This window comes from Sinohyriopsis cumingii, chromosome 15 (genome assembly GCF_028554795.1).
Source record: "Sinohyriopsis cumingii isolate HCF-2022 chromosome 15, ASM2855479v2, whole genome shotgun sequence".
NCBI classification, from domain to species: domain Eukaryota; kingdom Metazoa; phylum Mollusca; class Bivalvia; order Unionida; family Unionidae; genus Sinohyriopsis; species Sinohyriopsis cumingii.
Genome location: NC_142975.1, coordinates 117,174,266 through 117,191,454, shown reverse-complemented (window position 1 = coordinate 117,191,454; position 17,189 = coordinate 117,174,266). Strand labels below are relative to the sequence as shown.

At 33.3% G+C, this 17,189-nt stretch overlaps 1 protein-coding gene and 1 long non-coding RNA gene across 4 annotated transcripts in view; one reads left to right on the top strand and one right to left on the bottom strand.

The window, feature by feature from the left end:
• The first annotated feature begins 6,706 nt into the window (after positions 1 to 6,706).
• On the top strand, positions 6,707 to 16,223 carry LOC149782553 (uncharacterized). Its single transcript, XR_016414383.1, has 3 exons — positions 6,707 to 8,778; positions 12,792 to 12,858; positions 16,099 to 16,223. It is a non-coding gene; the product is annotated as an uncharacterized LOC149782553 (long non-coding RNA).
• LOC149782552 (uncharacterized) overlaps positions 10,037 to 17,189 on the bottom strand; it is a 47,554-nt gene continuing 40,401 nt past the window's right edge. For all 3 annotated transcript variants that reach the window (XM_089933993.1, XM_089933991.1, XM_089933992.1), the window contains 3 exons: positions 16,134 to 16,313; positions 13,591 to 13,789; positions 10,037 to 11,586 (listed from right to left, as the gene is read on the bottom strand). In XM_089933993.1, coding sequence (XP_089790119.1) covers positions 11,262 to 11,586; positions 13,591 to 13,789; positions 16,134 to 16,313 — 704 coding nt within the window. In that variant the 3' untranslated portion in view covers positions 10,037 to 11,261. The remainder of the gene's footprint in view (positions 11,587 to 13,590; positions 13,790 to 16,133; positions 16,314 to 17,189) is intronic.

Genomic DNA, 17,189 nt, shown 5'->3' with positions numbered 1-17,189 from the left:
CATTGATGTATTACCCTAAGGGTATCACTTACAAATCGGTGATGCTGTTTTATTTTTAAAAATTTGATAGAATCCATCGCCTTTCGTTGTTATTTTCATACATCATTAGCTAAATTTTGGGTTTATTCAAGCATGATCTGTGCTTCTTCTTCGCCATAAACACTCCAAGGAGGCAACTGTTTATTGTTCACGTATTAGTCTTTCAAAATGTATGACTAAGCCCACCCCCACCCCACCCCACCCCCCATTTTCAATACATTTGGAAAGGAGTGTGGTGTTTCAAATGCACTAAGAGTCGCGAATCATGATTTCTAATAAAATTATATTCGATCTCCCAGAAGAAAACTAAAAGGAAAAAAAACACTCAACAGTAATATGTTAATGCAAACTAGATTAAATGGAGGAAAAAGAAGATCTCTTACATACAGAACTTGGACGAATAATGCCTATGTACGTATGGCCGGTAACATGAGACATACAAAAAGTTGCGGACAACAAATTGTTGGTTTAGTGCGTATGCTACGTTAGGTCATTAAACATGGTAATTACTACTGATCAAATACGATGAAGATTTAATCTCCTAAGCTGATAGTTCTAGCTGAGATGAAGCATTGAAAACTCGTGCAGTACAAGGAAGATTTTAAAATAAAATACACACAGACATTCATTAATGTGGATAGTCACTTTATCCTGATTGGAAAACACAGTTTTTGTTTATATCAAATGAGAAGAAACACTAACCTTAGCTGTTAAATGTCGTCTGCAAAAATCTCAACCGAATTCTGCAAATACGCCTGTCGATTGTAAGTCTGCCTAACAGCGCCCCCCTGTGTTTGTTTGGATTTACGCTAGCTGATTTACACTTTGATCAGACCGTTTACATTCTATACATTTCATTTAATACCACATCATTTGGAATATGAGCTGATCATTCCATTCTGTTCTTCAGACCATTTCAACTAATGCCAGATCATTTGGAATCTGAATACATCATTTCTTTCTTTGGGTTAAATCATTTAATTCTAGACTACATAATTTCATTTAATACTACGTCATTTGGAAGCAGATTTCATCAATCCATTTTGTTCTTTAAATCATTTAATTTAACACCACATCATTTGGAATCTGAATTCATCATTTCATTTGTTGAGTTAAATCATTTCATTTCATACTACGTAATTTCATTTAATAATATATCATTTGGAAGCAGATTTCATCAATCCGTTTTGTTCTTTAAATCATTTTATTTAATACCAGATCATTTGGAATTTAAATTCATGATTTCATTTGTTGAGTTAAATCATTTCATTTTAGACTACATCATTTTATTTAATAGCACGTCATTTGGAAGCATATATCATCATTCCATTTTGTTCTTTAAATCATTTTATTTAATGCCAGATCATTTCATTTAACGCCACATCATTTGAAATCTGAATTCATTATTTCATTTTTGGGGTTCAATCATTTCATTTCATGCTACATCATTTCATATCACACAACATCATTTGGAATCTGAATTCATCATTCCGTTTGATGGGTTAAATCATTTCATTTCACTCTACATCATTTCATTTAATACCACGTCATTTGAAATCTAAAAGCATCATTCGGTTTCGTTCGTTAAATCATTTCATGTGACACTACATCATTTGGAATCTGGATTGATCATTTCATTTGCTAGGTTAAATCATTTGATTTCATACTAGATCATTTGATTAATGTAATTTTGGCGGCGACGGCTGCCCATACATGAGGCCACATGAAACCAACGTACATGATGTAAATCGTCTAACCTTTTGGTATGTGAGCTTGTCTGAGATCCATAGGACTCGTATTTGATGGTGGCTACACCCTGCATCCCCTCTTGTTGAAAAAGGAATATACATATGTTCATTGTGTTAAACTTTACCATGTAATTGTGGTTAATTTCATCACATGTTTAAGATGGGAAAGTCTTTTATATATAATTCATGTAATACCATATTCATTTCCTTTCATTCGTAAGATTCTGTGCAAGCCATCAGTATCATTTGCTTTTTGATATTTATTTTTCACTGTTGCAGTTGAAGCCTTTTATTATAAATGTCATGTTATATATTGTATAAGAGTGTGTTACATATTGTTTGTTGAAAATTACTGTTAAATCTTGTATTTTTACTATACTTTTATCTGTCTAGTCCAGTGCTTTATTTATTGAGGGGTGGAGGAGAGGTCTTCATGTGTCTCATATGATGAGCAAATCTATGCATTTAATAGTCTGTGGTATAGTTACTATGTTATGAGTACTTCAAAATTTAGTCCACTATGTTTTAATAGTAATAAAGATCATAATTGCATTATGTTAATAACCGCTGGCTAATCTAAGCTTGCACCTTTTGCTATTGACATCTGGACTCCAGCGCTTTGCATGGACCTATTCCGTTGTATAACTAATAATGTATGAGGTGTTTTTTTTTTACTCAGACACTTCGGATTATGGACTGGACCTTCACGCAGGGTCGCATAGCATAATTTTAATGTTAAAAATTGCATTGACAAATACAATACTTCATGCTGTTTTTCAAGCAGTGAATTAGCATCAGTTTTTAAACAGTTATCGCTCATTAGAAGATCATACAAACCACCTGCAGAAAACCTGTTATATTCAGTAAAAGAAAAGGATGTTTAATGCAAGTATATAAAGTAACTCTTAATTTAAATCTTGTACAACAGGACACGTAAATTTAAAAATTATTATCTACCAGGTTACGTGATTAAATTAATATATATATATATATATATATATATATATATATATATATATATATATATATATAAGAAGGGATAAATGCTATGAAATGTTGTACCATTCATACACTCCATCAGTATGCTATGTCTGGACTACCATTATGGTATAATTGTGTAATCAGTATGTGCGTAAAAAATCTCAGAAATATAATAATGAAATATTTACAATGCAGCCTGGAGAATCTGAATTGGTCTCAAACTATTAAGTGAGAGTATTGAAAAATATGTACGACACCCCCCAAAAAAACACTTATGAAAGTCAACATAGAACTCTTAAAAGCTCAAGAGTATTTTTCATTCACAGTTATCAAAATTGTCCAAATACAAATTTAAAGTTTACTTTAATTTTATATGATTGCCAGAGTACAATGAAATTTAAAAATTCTCTTCAGAAGAGCAGATGGTAGGATTTATATTCAGCAGTGGAAATGTTTAAGGGTTAGTTTAGTGAACTATTTATAAATCTGAACAGTTTCTTCCAACAAGGGGGGAGACACTATTTGAAATCAATTATTTCACTATGAATTGATAAATTGCTAATTATTAAACTCGAGCATGAAAATAAAAACAATAATCAATAATCAATAGAATAAATGTAAAGTGAGAAATGAGTGGCTTGAATATCAGATTTTTTAATAAATTGGGTCAAAATTATTCTGAAAGTTACCATTTTGTCTAAAACTAGCCATTTTTACACCCAGAATATTCACATAATTTTTTTCTGCATTATTTTACAAATAGTTTACCAATCCGGTGGTCTAGTGGTTAGAGCATCCACCTTGGATGTGGGAGGTCATGGGTTCGATCCTTGGCCGAGTCATACCAAAGACTTACAAAAATGGTACTAAAAGTTGCCTCACTGTGCGTTCAGCATTAAGAGGTTAGTGTTAGGACTGGTTGGCCTGGTGTCAGAATAATGTGACTGGGTGGGACATCATGCTTCATGTCTACAGCATGATGCCCCAGTGCTAGACATCACTATAAACTGTCACACTGCAGACATCATAGCAATATGACAGAAAAATTGTTAAAGCTACGTTATAAATCAAAATCACATCACACACAAAATAGTTTCCATCTCATTAGAATAATTTGTCCTTCAACTACCTGTAATGTTTGATGTCCTCAGGCAGTCATTTCTCACCTTTACCTTTGCCAAGAACTTATAGCATTCAGCTCCTTTTATAATAGCATTAGTCAATGCATGTAGCTACTGACTCTGTACTGTCAAAAATTAACTCTTCCATAACATTAGAAACGTGTCATATTTGTAAAAGATGACACAGATATTTTTATCTTACAGAATACAATCAACACATTAATAATCAGTAAAATGAAAGTGAAAACTTCATGTGCAATATTATTTTGACTACACTCAAAAGTATGCAGGCTGAAACTTTCATGTCACATGACTTACATAAAAAACATAATAATGACCAATTAAAAAAGAGAGTGGACCGCACTTACAGATCGGGCATTGTGGACATTGTGTATGATGGAAGTTGAGTTAATCTGACATACTCATTGTATCCATTGCTGTGTACTGCTAATAAAATAATTAAATCATTTGATAAACTATAAATATTAAAGCAGATATCACTTATCACAATTTCAGGATCTTAGATAAAGATTTAATGCAAAGAAATGTGATTTCATTACACAGTGAGATCATACTATGTTTCTCATGTACAGTATATACAGCTTGTTTGACTTCAGTCTTATTTACCTTGAACAAGAATTTTGAGGCATAGCTGCTGTGACGTCTTCTATAAATTTTGGGGGTGGCAGTTAAGATTGAGGTATAATCAGATATTTGCCTTGAATTACATTTTGTTAGTCTGTCCAAGCAATTTTATTCATCCTGAAATTTCATTACAGGAATATGTCCATGATAGGTAACTGTTGTTGTGAAATAATATTAATAATTTATTCCAGAGTTTAGCTTTTTATTGTTTTGTTAAATAATAATGCAGAGTATAGTTTCTGATGACAGGGGTTACAATAATCATGTAATTCATTACAGAAAATGGCTTCCAAAAAACAGTGAAACAATGGCTACATTTTATAATTTTATCCACAATTATGAAGCAAAAGACAGAAATTATAAATATTATATTTCTGTTAAGGTTACATGGACTAAAAGCTTGTGTCATTATAACTATTGGATCAATGAATCATTCTGTAAATTATAATGCATCAGATATTTTAATGTCAGTGAATATTTGAACCACTTTGTGCTTGTATCCTTTTTCATTGTAAATATCTTCATGACATTTCTCAGCAGAATTTCCATTCTATCAGAGAAGTTTGTGTATAGCACAAGTTTTATGGCTGTTTCATATACTAGAAAGTGAGTTATGTTGTGCTTTTTCAATTTTAAGGTGGAGTCTCTTTTCATCCTTTTTATTTTCTTTCTATTTTAGACCAGATTATTTGGTTAAAACTTTTAATACCTTCTGAGATATACAACCATTGTATTGACATCATATCATGGTGACTGTTTGTAGTTGTAAACTATTCAGTGGTAAAATAAGTTCCTTGCATATTAAATTACACAGTAATAAGATAGAGTCTATCAGATGCATATAATTTGTGCCACTAAACATTTCAGTCAATTTCAGTTGTCAATTAATGTGAGAAACAATGACAAAATTTCACTCTTTAATGAACTTGAAACTGTAATTCTTAGAGTCCCGAAAAGAAAAATGTGGCAGTTTGGGATCGAAGAATAGATCTAGAAGTCATAAACAAACAAAAAAATACTATGATAGGTACATGAAAATTATTATGCAATGAACCTGGTAGTTTAAGATGTATGCTTTTATGGGGGTAGGTTCAGATATGATGGCAGTTGTACTGGAACAATCGTGAACACAATCACAGCACCATAGCACAGGAAATGATAGAAAAATGAAACAAATCAATGTTTTCTATCCTGATGATGTATGTGTACTGCTGACTGTGGCTCTCCATTTCTTATAGATTGGCCATGAACAGAGCCGTTTGAAATAGAACCAGTCTAAAATCCCTGTTGTACAATCACACCACTGCCTTTCTGTTCAAAGCTACATGTGAAAGAAAATTTGAAGTTTTCTTTTTTAACAGTTCTGCAGAGTTAATTGTTCCCAAATATGCAATGTTGTATGTGTATACTAACAATTTTTTTATACTTTTGGTTTAATACTTGCTGCTGTTAAACCATTTTTTTTTTGTTCATGCAGCAAGATGTTACATATATAGTCATACTGCATTCCTTCAGGCACTTAGGCATCATCATTGATACTCATCAGGGATATTAATTACATTTTTAAAGTATAATACACCTGAAGAATATCCATGATGATGATGCATCATCATTGATACTCATCAGGGATATTAATTACATTTTTAAAGTATAATACACCTGAAGAATATCCATGATGATGATGCATCATCATTGATACTCATCTGGGATATTAATTACATTTTTAAAGTATAATACACCTGAAGAATATCCATGATGATGATGCATCATCATTGATACTCATCAGGGATATTAATTACATTTTTAAAGTATAATACACCTGAAGAATATCCATGATGATGATGCATCATCATTGATACTCATCAGGGATATTAATTACATTTTTAAAGTATAATACACCTGAAGAATATCCATGATGATGATGCATCATCATTGATACTCATCAGGGATATTAATTACATTTTTAAAGTATAATACACCTGAAGAATATCCATGATGATGATGCATAGTGCTTGAAGGAATATGATATCAATATATTACTGATAGCCTGCTGAATTAACAATTTGTTCTCCAAACCTAGAACCTAAAATTGTTCATTTGAATATGATTGATCTAAACAACTGATTTCATAAACAATTAAATTAAAATTTGTAACATGATTATTGTTATATTTTTGATGCAGACATGTTATGTGTATATTGCTGAAACGGACCTTAAAGTGACCATAACTCAAGAGCCATATTAAATACTGGTGTCTAAAATGTACACCATCATGTTGCAGGCATATTTGTTTGCACCAATTAAACGATTTAATGAAAAACAGAGATGAGAACCAAAATAGTCCAGTATGGCTGCTGATTTATCAAACTAAACACACTACTTGCATACGACCCAATTCAGTAATGTCGGACTTGTTCTTGGATTTTTGGACATGATACATGGGATGTACAGAAATTTCAGAATGTTACTTATGGAGAAAACGGGAGAAAATAAACCTGAGATTGATATTCTTGAGCAATATGAAGGACTATTTGAAAGACCTGGAGGTTTATTAAACATGATTAACAACAGTCTAGGAGAGGATGCAGAACCAGTTGTTCAAGTATGCAGAAAAGTCCCATTTTGCACTTCATGATGCCTTGAAATCAGAACTTGAAAATGGAATCTGCAATTGTTGTCAAGAAACTTCAAAGTAGAAGAGCCCACATAATGTATTGAACACAAGCCAGACGGAAATTGAAGGATTTAGATCAATGGAATCTAAATAAAGCAGTCAGAATAGAGCACTTTAAACTACCATCACATGTAGAAATTATGTTGCACTTTGCAGTGGCAAAAGTGCTGATGAAATGTGATGCTTAAAATGGGTTTTGGCAGATTAAGTTTGATGAGGAAAGTTCTGTATGTTAACACCTTTGGCAGTTATTGCTATTTACGACTGCCCCGAAACTGCTCACATGACAATTCATATACTGTCTGAAATAGGGAATTAATTGTTGTATGATATTATTTTACGTGGAAACGACCAAATGGAACGTGATTTGTGCTTGAGATGGGTGTGGGTCAAAACTAGGAACTAAGATTAAACTGAAGCAATAGCAATAAAGTGCATAGTGAGTGCCAGAGAATGGACATTTACTACGTGGTATTATAAAGAAAGATGATTTGAAGCCAGATCAGTGAAAAGCAGCTGGCATGCAAGGTATGGAAAGACCATCATGCAAAAGAGACGTGCGAATATCTCTCGGGATGATCAACTACCCGGAAAGATTTTTGTCTGACCTTCGAGTTTATGGCACACTGGGGCGTGTTTTAGCGAATTAAATTCAATATAATTGATCCAGGTCATATATAAACCTAAAGATCTTAAGTATCACGTGAACTAGTATTGCAGTTTATTGACCATACAAAACAGATCAAACTTTCAGCAGATTCAAGTCATAACGGACTTGGTGACACCAATGTGAGGAGCCCATATGAAAAGAAAGACCTTGCATTAGCAGAAAATGTGCAGAGAAGAGCTACCAAAATGGTATCACATTTGAAGAATAAAACTCAAGAAGAGCGACTATGGATTCTGAAATTACATGCAGGTTGCATGGAGATATGATAGAGACTCTAAAGATCTTGACTGGAATTTATGCTCAGGAAACATCAGTCGAGCTATTAAAATTAAACAGTAATATACTATTCGTGGACAGAAACGAAAAAACAGTTTCACCAACCGATTAGCAGGCATATGGAACAGGTAACAAGATCAGGGAGTCAATGCGACAAAAAAAGTGAAGGAAAATAAATCAATACTAAAACCCATCCGAGGGAAGAAGACTTTGTTTGAACTATACAGGATACAAGATTCAACCAAGCTGATGTAGATGAATCTCAAATGAACACTGACAAGCAGCAGTTCCTGTGTTCATAACGACATAGTCCGATACCCCCCCCCCCCCCATCTATATTGATACTGATGAACAACATGTGGGTCTGATGGCACCTGGTCATTAAAATGTGCAATTTTGCTGAATGCAGATTTTTTTGGAACAATCCAGCGTACACTTTCACACATACCAGTAATTGGTAACGGCCATATCTAGCGCGAAATTCAAGTGGCCACAGGACAGATGGTTGTGTCATTCCATGTAGATTTACAAGTCATCAAACGTAGAATTTGATCCAGAAATATAATATACATGTCACCGAAAGAACCCTTCATGCGACGTTCTCAACAGCCACGTGAAATACCGGTAAGTATATAAAATGTACACCGATGTGTGCAGCCAGAATGAAACAGTGTTTTATAGGTTCAAGAAAAATTCATAAATGTATCCGACTGGATGTAAGAACAGTCTTAAATCCTTTTCCGTAAAAGAATTGAAAATAACATTCGACGACTTTCCAACAATTGATGATGCATGCACATTTAATTTTACATATTATTTCTAAAAAAAATAATTCATGAAATTTTGAAGACATCATTCGGTTCAATTGTCTACAACCATTGTTATTAGTGATAATATATGATCTATTTTAACGGCGCTAATTCAAAACGATTTCCCAATGTTTCGGGCTAAGCAAGCTCTTCGACGGGGAAGACCAAAAAACAATCAACGAAGAATTCTGGACACGTACATGTTAGAATCACTAGGGGCAATTTGCAACAAGAGATATAGCAATACAAACTTATGCGGGAATAATATATGAGCGGGTTCTTGTGTCTATCACACACACACACACACACACACACACACACACACACACACACACACATATATATATATATATATATATATATATATATATATATATATATATATATATGGCTTAAAACCTAGGTTACCCAAACCTTATATAATATATAATCCCGAGTTAAAATTATCTTTATTATTTTAAGCCGTATGTTAAAATTACCACTAACAACACGCATTTTTCTCGACAACAAACAAGAAACCAACCCCGTTTCTGGACTTTGATGTTGAAAGATCTATGTTTATAAACAATTCGTCATTCGGGAATAACAAGCTAAGTAAAATATTTGTCGGTGTCCAGGCACAATTTAAGTAGGCCTAATCACATTTTGTTTCCAGTTTTTTGAGATATTGTTCTCCATATTTCAGGATTGTGTGCTACTGCTGACGCTGTTTACTTTCGATAGAGTAGGTCGTATAAGCTTTTATTTACAAAGTCAGCATTGGACGTAATCAGGATAGGTCGTTTGGGTAATCAACCCGGCTGGTGTTTACTAAAACATGTAAAGATTACACCACTAGTAACCGTTCTCCTGAAGGGACTATAAAAAGGTCAAATGTACATGACATGGCTTTATGCCAGTAACTGAATTTCTGTTAGCCTGTTCGGGCTCTTGTACCGTTATGGTGTGGCATTATCGTAAACGAAAGATGCTGTAAAGTGAAGTTATTGGTCATAATAGGAGTTGTGGGAATTATGTTTTTATTTCTTTGTTGTTGTTGTTTAAAAGGGAATCAATAGGAAAGAAGGCAATGCTTTTCGTTGCTTAAAACTGTTTATTATCCGATATAATAAAAACAAGCTGCACTAAAAAAGCATAAAATGTGTACAATCAATCAAGACAAGCAGAGGGGAAGACAAAGATGTGCAAAATCCGAAATAAAAGTGCGAAATAGAACGAGATATACAACTTGTTCTATATTTCAGAGATTTGTTAAATGTGAAAAAGTTTTATTTTATTTATCTGAAATCTACCATCTTTCCCATTTTAATTAAATCTTTAAACCACTTTATTTCTTTCTTTTCCCTTTCCTTTTCATTAAGGTTATGCGAAATTACCAGAACAATAAAGCAGTTTTGCTTATGTTTGAAAGCCCCCCCCCCAAAAAAAAAAATGCAAAAACGAAGGATTTTGTTTAGAAATTAAAAAATTTTGTTTATAGTTTTGAATCCGACTAAGACTTAATTTAATATTTCACGCTTAAACTGAGAAAGATAGAAAGCTTTTGTTGCTGTAGCAAACTATTCAAGAATAGATCAGAATTATTGACTACACGAGTTGAAGGACAAGCTAAATACAAAATAAGAGTAAATTAAAATAAAAATTATCACAGGTCATCAAAGAATTAATCATCTAATAATTGTGAACCAATACAAATGAGTTAATCTGTGAGAAATAGGCTGTCGAGGCATGGGTTTGAGCAAACCATTGTATCGAGACCATGAGATCGAATATTGAATTCAATAAAAGTTTGTCTGGGTTTTGATATCGTGGACTGGATTTCGATTGATAAATAGAGAAAAAAAATTTACAAAGTTTTCCGAATTTTATTGTGGTTTGTTCGAGAAGACCGTAAATGCGGGTTCCGAATTCCATCCTAGATTCGTTCGGGTATAACGTTAATCAGTATTCAGAATTCCATCAGATTGCTGTGAGTAAACCGGTAAACAGGTTTACCAGTTCCATCTTTGTTTCGATTAAACCGTCAGTCAAGGCTATGATGTTTTTTTTTTTTGGATATGATGAACTGTTGGTGTTCACATATCAATAATTAAATTTTGTTACAGGATAATCTGCACCAAATATTTGTTTCCATGCCATATGCCTTCATTTTCACTGTAAAAAATAAATGTGATATTACAAAAAGCACATGCCATTTACGTATGCAACTTAGGTTCAAAAATATTTCAATTTAAACTTAAAATTCAGATTACTTGTATTTCAGTTTGTTTGATCAGGGAAAATGTTCCCAAAAAGATTTTATGTTCTTGGTCCCACAATCGCGTTCAAAGAGTACAATCTGCACGGATTGACAGTAAGGGTACTGAAGCTGTATGATGTACCATTAAGAGGTTGTGACGTCAGCGAAAACATTGTGACCGACTTCAAGATATTCACTGCATCAGGGATAAGACTCGAACTGCACCAGTCGTATGGTATTCCACCATTAGTGGATGCCCCATAATATGTGAAGCCGATGAGGTCATTGACTTGGACCTGAATTCGACTTCCTGCTGCAATTTCTATATAGCGCTCCCGATTGTCTCTTGCATTAGACACAAAGTTCTGTCCCACATAAGTATAACTGCAAAAGAATAATGATAAAAATAATAAAACCATAATCATCAACGTTTCACATAATTGGTCGTATGTTTGGCTGTTATGGTGTTAGGTTTGCCAACAATGCAAGCTTACATTTATGTAATGGTATTACTTATTTGAAACAAAATACTACCTAAATATATTATGACATAACAATTTAGATAGGGAAAAGCTTTAACATCGTTAAACAACAATCATGAAAAACGAAAATGCTAAATTTTGAAACAATATTAAAATTTTGTTTCTTTTACTCTTATTTCATGGTAAAAACCTTGTTCAGGCGTTTTTCAAAATATGGAACAATACTTTTACAATTTTTTCTAACCATATTTTTTTGCTGCAGAGTTTGTCAGTATGACACAAAACAAATGGTATATCATACTGCAATGCCATGTCGTGATAGAGTTGTAAATAAAGTTAGAATGATGCAAGTTTGTATGCAGGTAATGCAGGGTTTTCTAAAACAGACTTTAACACGTTTGAAGATTTGCAAGAAAACTCGGAGAATTCTTTGTTTTGTAATTGTTATTTGCTCGCATCAAAATGCGGCATGGTATACAAATTTGGTGTAAGCTTTGTCTATTCATTCTGATGCTCAAAAATCTTCTGCTTTCCTTTAAACATTATAAATCCTCCGTATTTAAAAATCCTACCCTTTTAACCTATTGAAATAGTTTTTCTAAAAGTACATTTTGCAGAGAAGATCTGCACGTATTTCATGCATGTAACGAGCTTCCAACGAACGTGACTCTCAGTTGTCGTAAGAAATGTGGAACAAAGTAATCCCTCTTTGAGCGATTTCCTATTACTGCATACGTTCTCGGCATCAATTAATATAAGATGATCGAAGTCTTAGAACGAAGATTTCTTTCTCTGGAATGTTTCTAACCATCACTTACGGTGATATTACATAACAAACGTGTGAAAGTTTCAACATGCTAACAACACTTTTCGTATTTGCTTTGTTTCTCGTAAATAAAAATATATTTTGATCTAAATAATTTAACCTAGCTTACTTGAGGGCAATTATTTAAAAAACGAAGAAAAAATATCCAGTGAAAATAAAGATATGCTTCCAGGTGAAATTTCATGAAATTGTCGAAAATTTGTAACTGAAATCACTATTTTCATTCATCTGTACTTGTACAAATTTCAGCTTGAATTTTACATTTCTTTTCTATTTACAAGATGCAAAATAATGACGGAGCGATGTCAATGCAGTCTAGCCAGAAAATGTGGCAATAAATATATAAAGGTACCTATCAACTTTAAGTTTGCATCTTAAAAGAAAGTCATTTCAAAGACGCTATACGCATACTTTCCTAATATTACAGAATGTACTATCCGACCACATAGTGTGAATTAGTCCATCATAAGGACATAGATCGTAAAAAAAATTATTTACATACTCGACTCAACACAGTTCTGATGTTTCATTGGTCAGATTTATCAGTAGCGAATCAGTTGATACTCGTGATCTAGTAAATAAAACAGGCTAACAATTGCATCGATATTTTGTTATAGAAAAAAGCTGCTCAAAATATTTGGCATATTTCTTATAACATTGCTAGCCTTGTAGATACTTTTGTGTTAATACTACCTGAATGTGAATTTAAAACCCGTTATGTATCAAAATTTACAAAGAATGATTTCTATGAGATACATGAGCATACCATGTTGGTTTTCTAACTTGAATTCATGCTTCCTTTATCAGTTAATGAACTTGTAAGTCGCAAAAGTTTGGAGACCACACCAACTTTCTAGAATTTCACCAGTATATATATATATATATATATATATATATATATATATATATATATATATATATATATATATATATATATATATATATATATATATAACTTATACCCTGCAAGCTTGTCAACTAATATAATGAAACAGTTCATAAATATGCGCATAATCCGACAATAATTTAATTCACTGCATACTATTTGAAGTCAAATATTGATTTTAAAGTGCAGATTACCTTCCACCATTATTAGGCTTCCATACTTGAAGGCCTAACTCTCCAGAAACGTAACTGTAAAATTGCCATGCTCGGATTTCTCCAACCTTCTTTATCCGGAAGTACTGATTATTTCCAAACATTGCATATCTCCTCGGATCGATGTTGTCCCTGTTTCTAATACTCACACTGTTGATCGGCGTGGTGACTTGAGTTTCGTCTAGAAAAAAAGTAAATAAATAAAAATAGATTCTGCCAACTTTATACGAAACACTACGTCATGAAATGCTAATCCATAATTATTCATTATTTATGTACTTCATGAGGACAATCTTAAGAATTTTGCGAGTCGCAAATGGGAGATAAAATATTAATATTTAAGAAAATAAACTTTAGCTTTTATTGGTATTTAAAAACGAGTTGTCCAATATTGACATATGGTACAATTACAATGGCATTAAAATAAACTAAAGAACATTTAGGAAAAGGATACAAATTCAAAGAAAAGTCTTCGATGTGGTGATACAACATACGCAGTCGACATCCATAAAGGCAATTCATGAAAAACTTTCCGACTACATGGCCATCCATATGATATTTATATTTACTATTATGCTAGTAAGTAAACAAGGGGATCTCACCAGAATAAATAAATTTCATAATTCATTCTTTCATTGCGTTCGATACACAACAATACCATTTTATATGACCAAAGAATTTAATCCGCTATTTTGTCAGTTTCTCACGATTTGAAAATCAGGTTAAAATCCAAGACCATAACTAATTTTCTCACGCGACCTCCAGCATCCGGAATGTGTGTGTGTGCGTGTGCGTGCGTGTGTGTGTGTGAACCATAACTGAATGAAACCGTTAGCGCATGACGGTTGATTGATGTGCATATGTTGATATCACGTCATTCAAGTCTGCAAAGACTCAGAAAATTATTTAAAACGCCGCAAACAAATTACACACACACACACACACACACACACACATGATTCATCATATATAGTACAAACGTAACACCGTTCCGGTGGCCCAGTGGATTAGAGCGTCCGCTTCCTATGCTGGAGGTGGCAAGTTCAAACTCTAGCCGAGTCATGCCAAAGACTTATAAAAATGGTAATAACAGCTGCCGCGCTAGGTGCTCAGCATTAAGAGGTTAGTGCTACGACTGGTCGTCCTTGTGTCAGGATAATGTGACTGGGTGGGACATCATGCTACATATATACGGCACGATGCCCCAGTGCAAGACAGCACTTTAAAATGCTACACTGCAGACATCGTAGCGATATGACTTAATTGTTTTTAAAGCTACGTTAAAATTCCAAATCACACACACACACACACGAAAGAGGCACAACTTTAAAGATGAATTGAAGCATAATGATGGAACGATACGTGCATCCTGACATTATGTCAGTAAAGTCTTTCAAGTGTCGGGGCCTTTTGTCAAAATCTGTGGGATTAGCTGCGCATGCAGGAATTGTCTTGTCCACAATGCTATACCAGAAAGGAACATAACTCTAGCAAATTTACCCCCAATGGTTATACCAAAAAGGAACATAACTCTGGCAAATCTTACCTACAATGGTTATACCAGAAAGGAACATCACTCTGGCAAATCTTACCCACAATGGCTATACCAGAAAGGAACCTAACTCTGGCAAATCTTACCTACAATGGCTATACCAGAAAGGATCATAAGATAAGTCTGGAAAACACATCAAAGCGTGACGACAGAATGATATTACGCGCCTGAACTTTAGCATAGTATCTGTCATGCTTTAGTGTAAATTCATTAAAACTGTGAGATTAGTTGTATCCACAGCAACGATCACATGTAAGACAGTATATTGATTCAACATAAAAAAGGGCATCATTACTCCAGAAACGTACATTTAATAATGACGACTTAAAGGAACAAGCATGTTGAAGTAGTTTGCCAAGTTTCAAGGAAATTTTCATTAAAAACTGTATTCCTAGTTCCCCCCCCCAAAAATCATCTTATATGTTACACACATATGACACCATAGGGCTATTATTATGTTTTAAAAAAACAACGCATAAACGCATCGCATCTGACACCAGAGGGCCGTAACTATTGACAAACGCCACATAAGAGCATAGCAACTGACACAAAAAAGGGTCATAAGACAGAGAAACGTACAACAGCATGACAACAGAATGGTATGCACCTGTTGAACTCGCATCTGTTGTGTGTTTTCAGCGTAATTCCTCAAACATATATATATATATATATATATATATATATATATATATATATATATATATATATATATATATATATAATAATGATAATAATAATAATAAACGCGTGATCACAGAACGAAATCCACATTTTGATTCAGCACAGTTCATGGAAAGATGAAGCAGTTGTACATGCAAAAGTTTTGGGAGATATTGCGGACGGAGGGGGAAGCTTAGCGCAGAATACCCCTGCCAGATTGTTTCAATATTTCGCACTTCGCAATACATTCGAAACTGCTCTCTTGTTTTCGCTTGAAGAAAGGCATGGAGATATGCGATGGTTTCAAACCTACCAACGCAGACTGGCACACTTCCAGTGAGTTCTCCTGTCGGCAAGCATGCTCGTTTCAAATTCCCATTATTAAGGACAAAGCCGGCATTGCAGGCATATTCAAAATAGTCCCCGACCTTTATTGTGGCATTGCCTCTGATCATCGCTGCATATTGGGGTGTACCTGGGCTCGAACAGGAACCTGTGGTGAGTCCATATATATAAATATATAAAAGGATATAAATTATTTAAATATAAAAATATTTTTTAAAAATACAAAAAGGGCATATCGGGTACGTGAGGTACATCGGAGTCAAACGCCTTCTAATGGATTAAAGTGTTACACTACAAACACGACACAATATGACGATGTAATGAATTCGCGTGTTTACATATGTAATTGAAGATATGGCAGTTTCTGTTTAGCTATTTACCTTATATTTAACACACAAAAGAAAGATACCGTAGATAAACGTGTTCAGCCTTAGCGACAAGGCTTTATAATAATAATAATAATAATAGTAATAATAATAGTAATCCAAACAAGAACATGACATAACAAATATTTTTAATAATAATAATAATAATAATAATAATAATAATAATAATAATTGTAATACCAACAAGAACAAGACATAACAAATATTTTTAATAAAAATAATAATAATAATTATAATAGTTTTGTAATTAAAGGCAGATCCCAATCTGAAGAAAAGCATTGGCTAAACAAATGTGTATTTCTTTTTTTTTTCTAAGGATAAACTGAGCCTGTAGTACGTTGATAACGTAGTTTATTGCATTAAATCGGACACCAAGCCACCTAAACGTTCTCAAGTTTGAAATAGAAGAATTACAAGAAGCATTTTAGATTTTTTGTTATTACTGGAACAAAGTTTGGACAGTGTGTGAAGTAGATGGTACAATGTGGATTGTAGAAAAGACGGTGACTGGGTTTGCTATAAAATAATATAAATATATTAATCGGGAAACGGAGTTAGTCTGGAGTGGGCATTAGGAGTTGCATTTGTGAGCAATAAAATCATTATTTTGTTACTGTGTTTGTTGTTTACTTAAAATC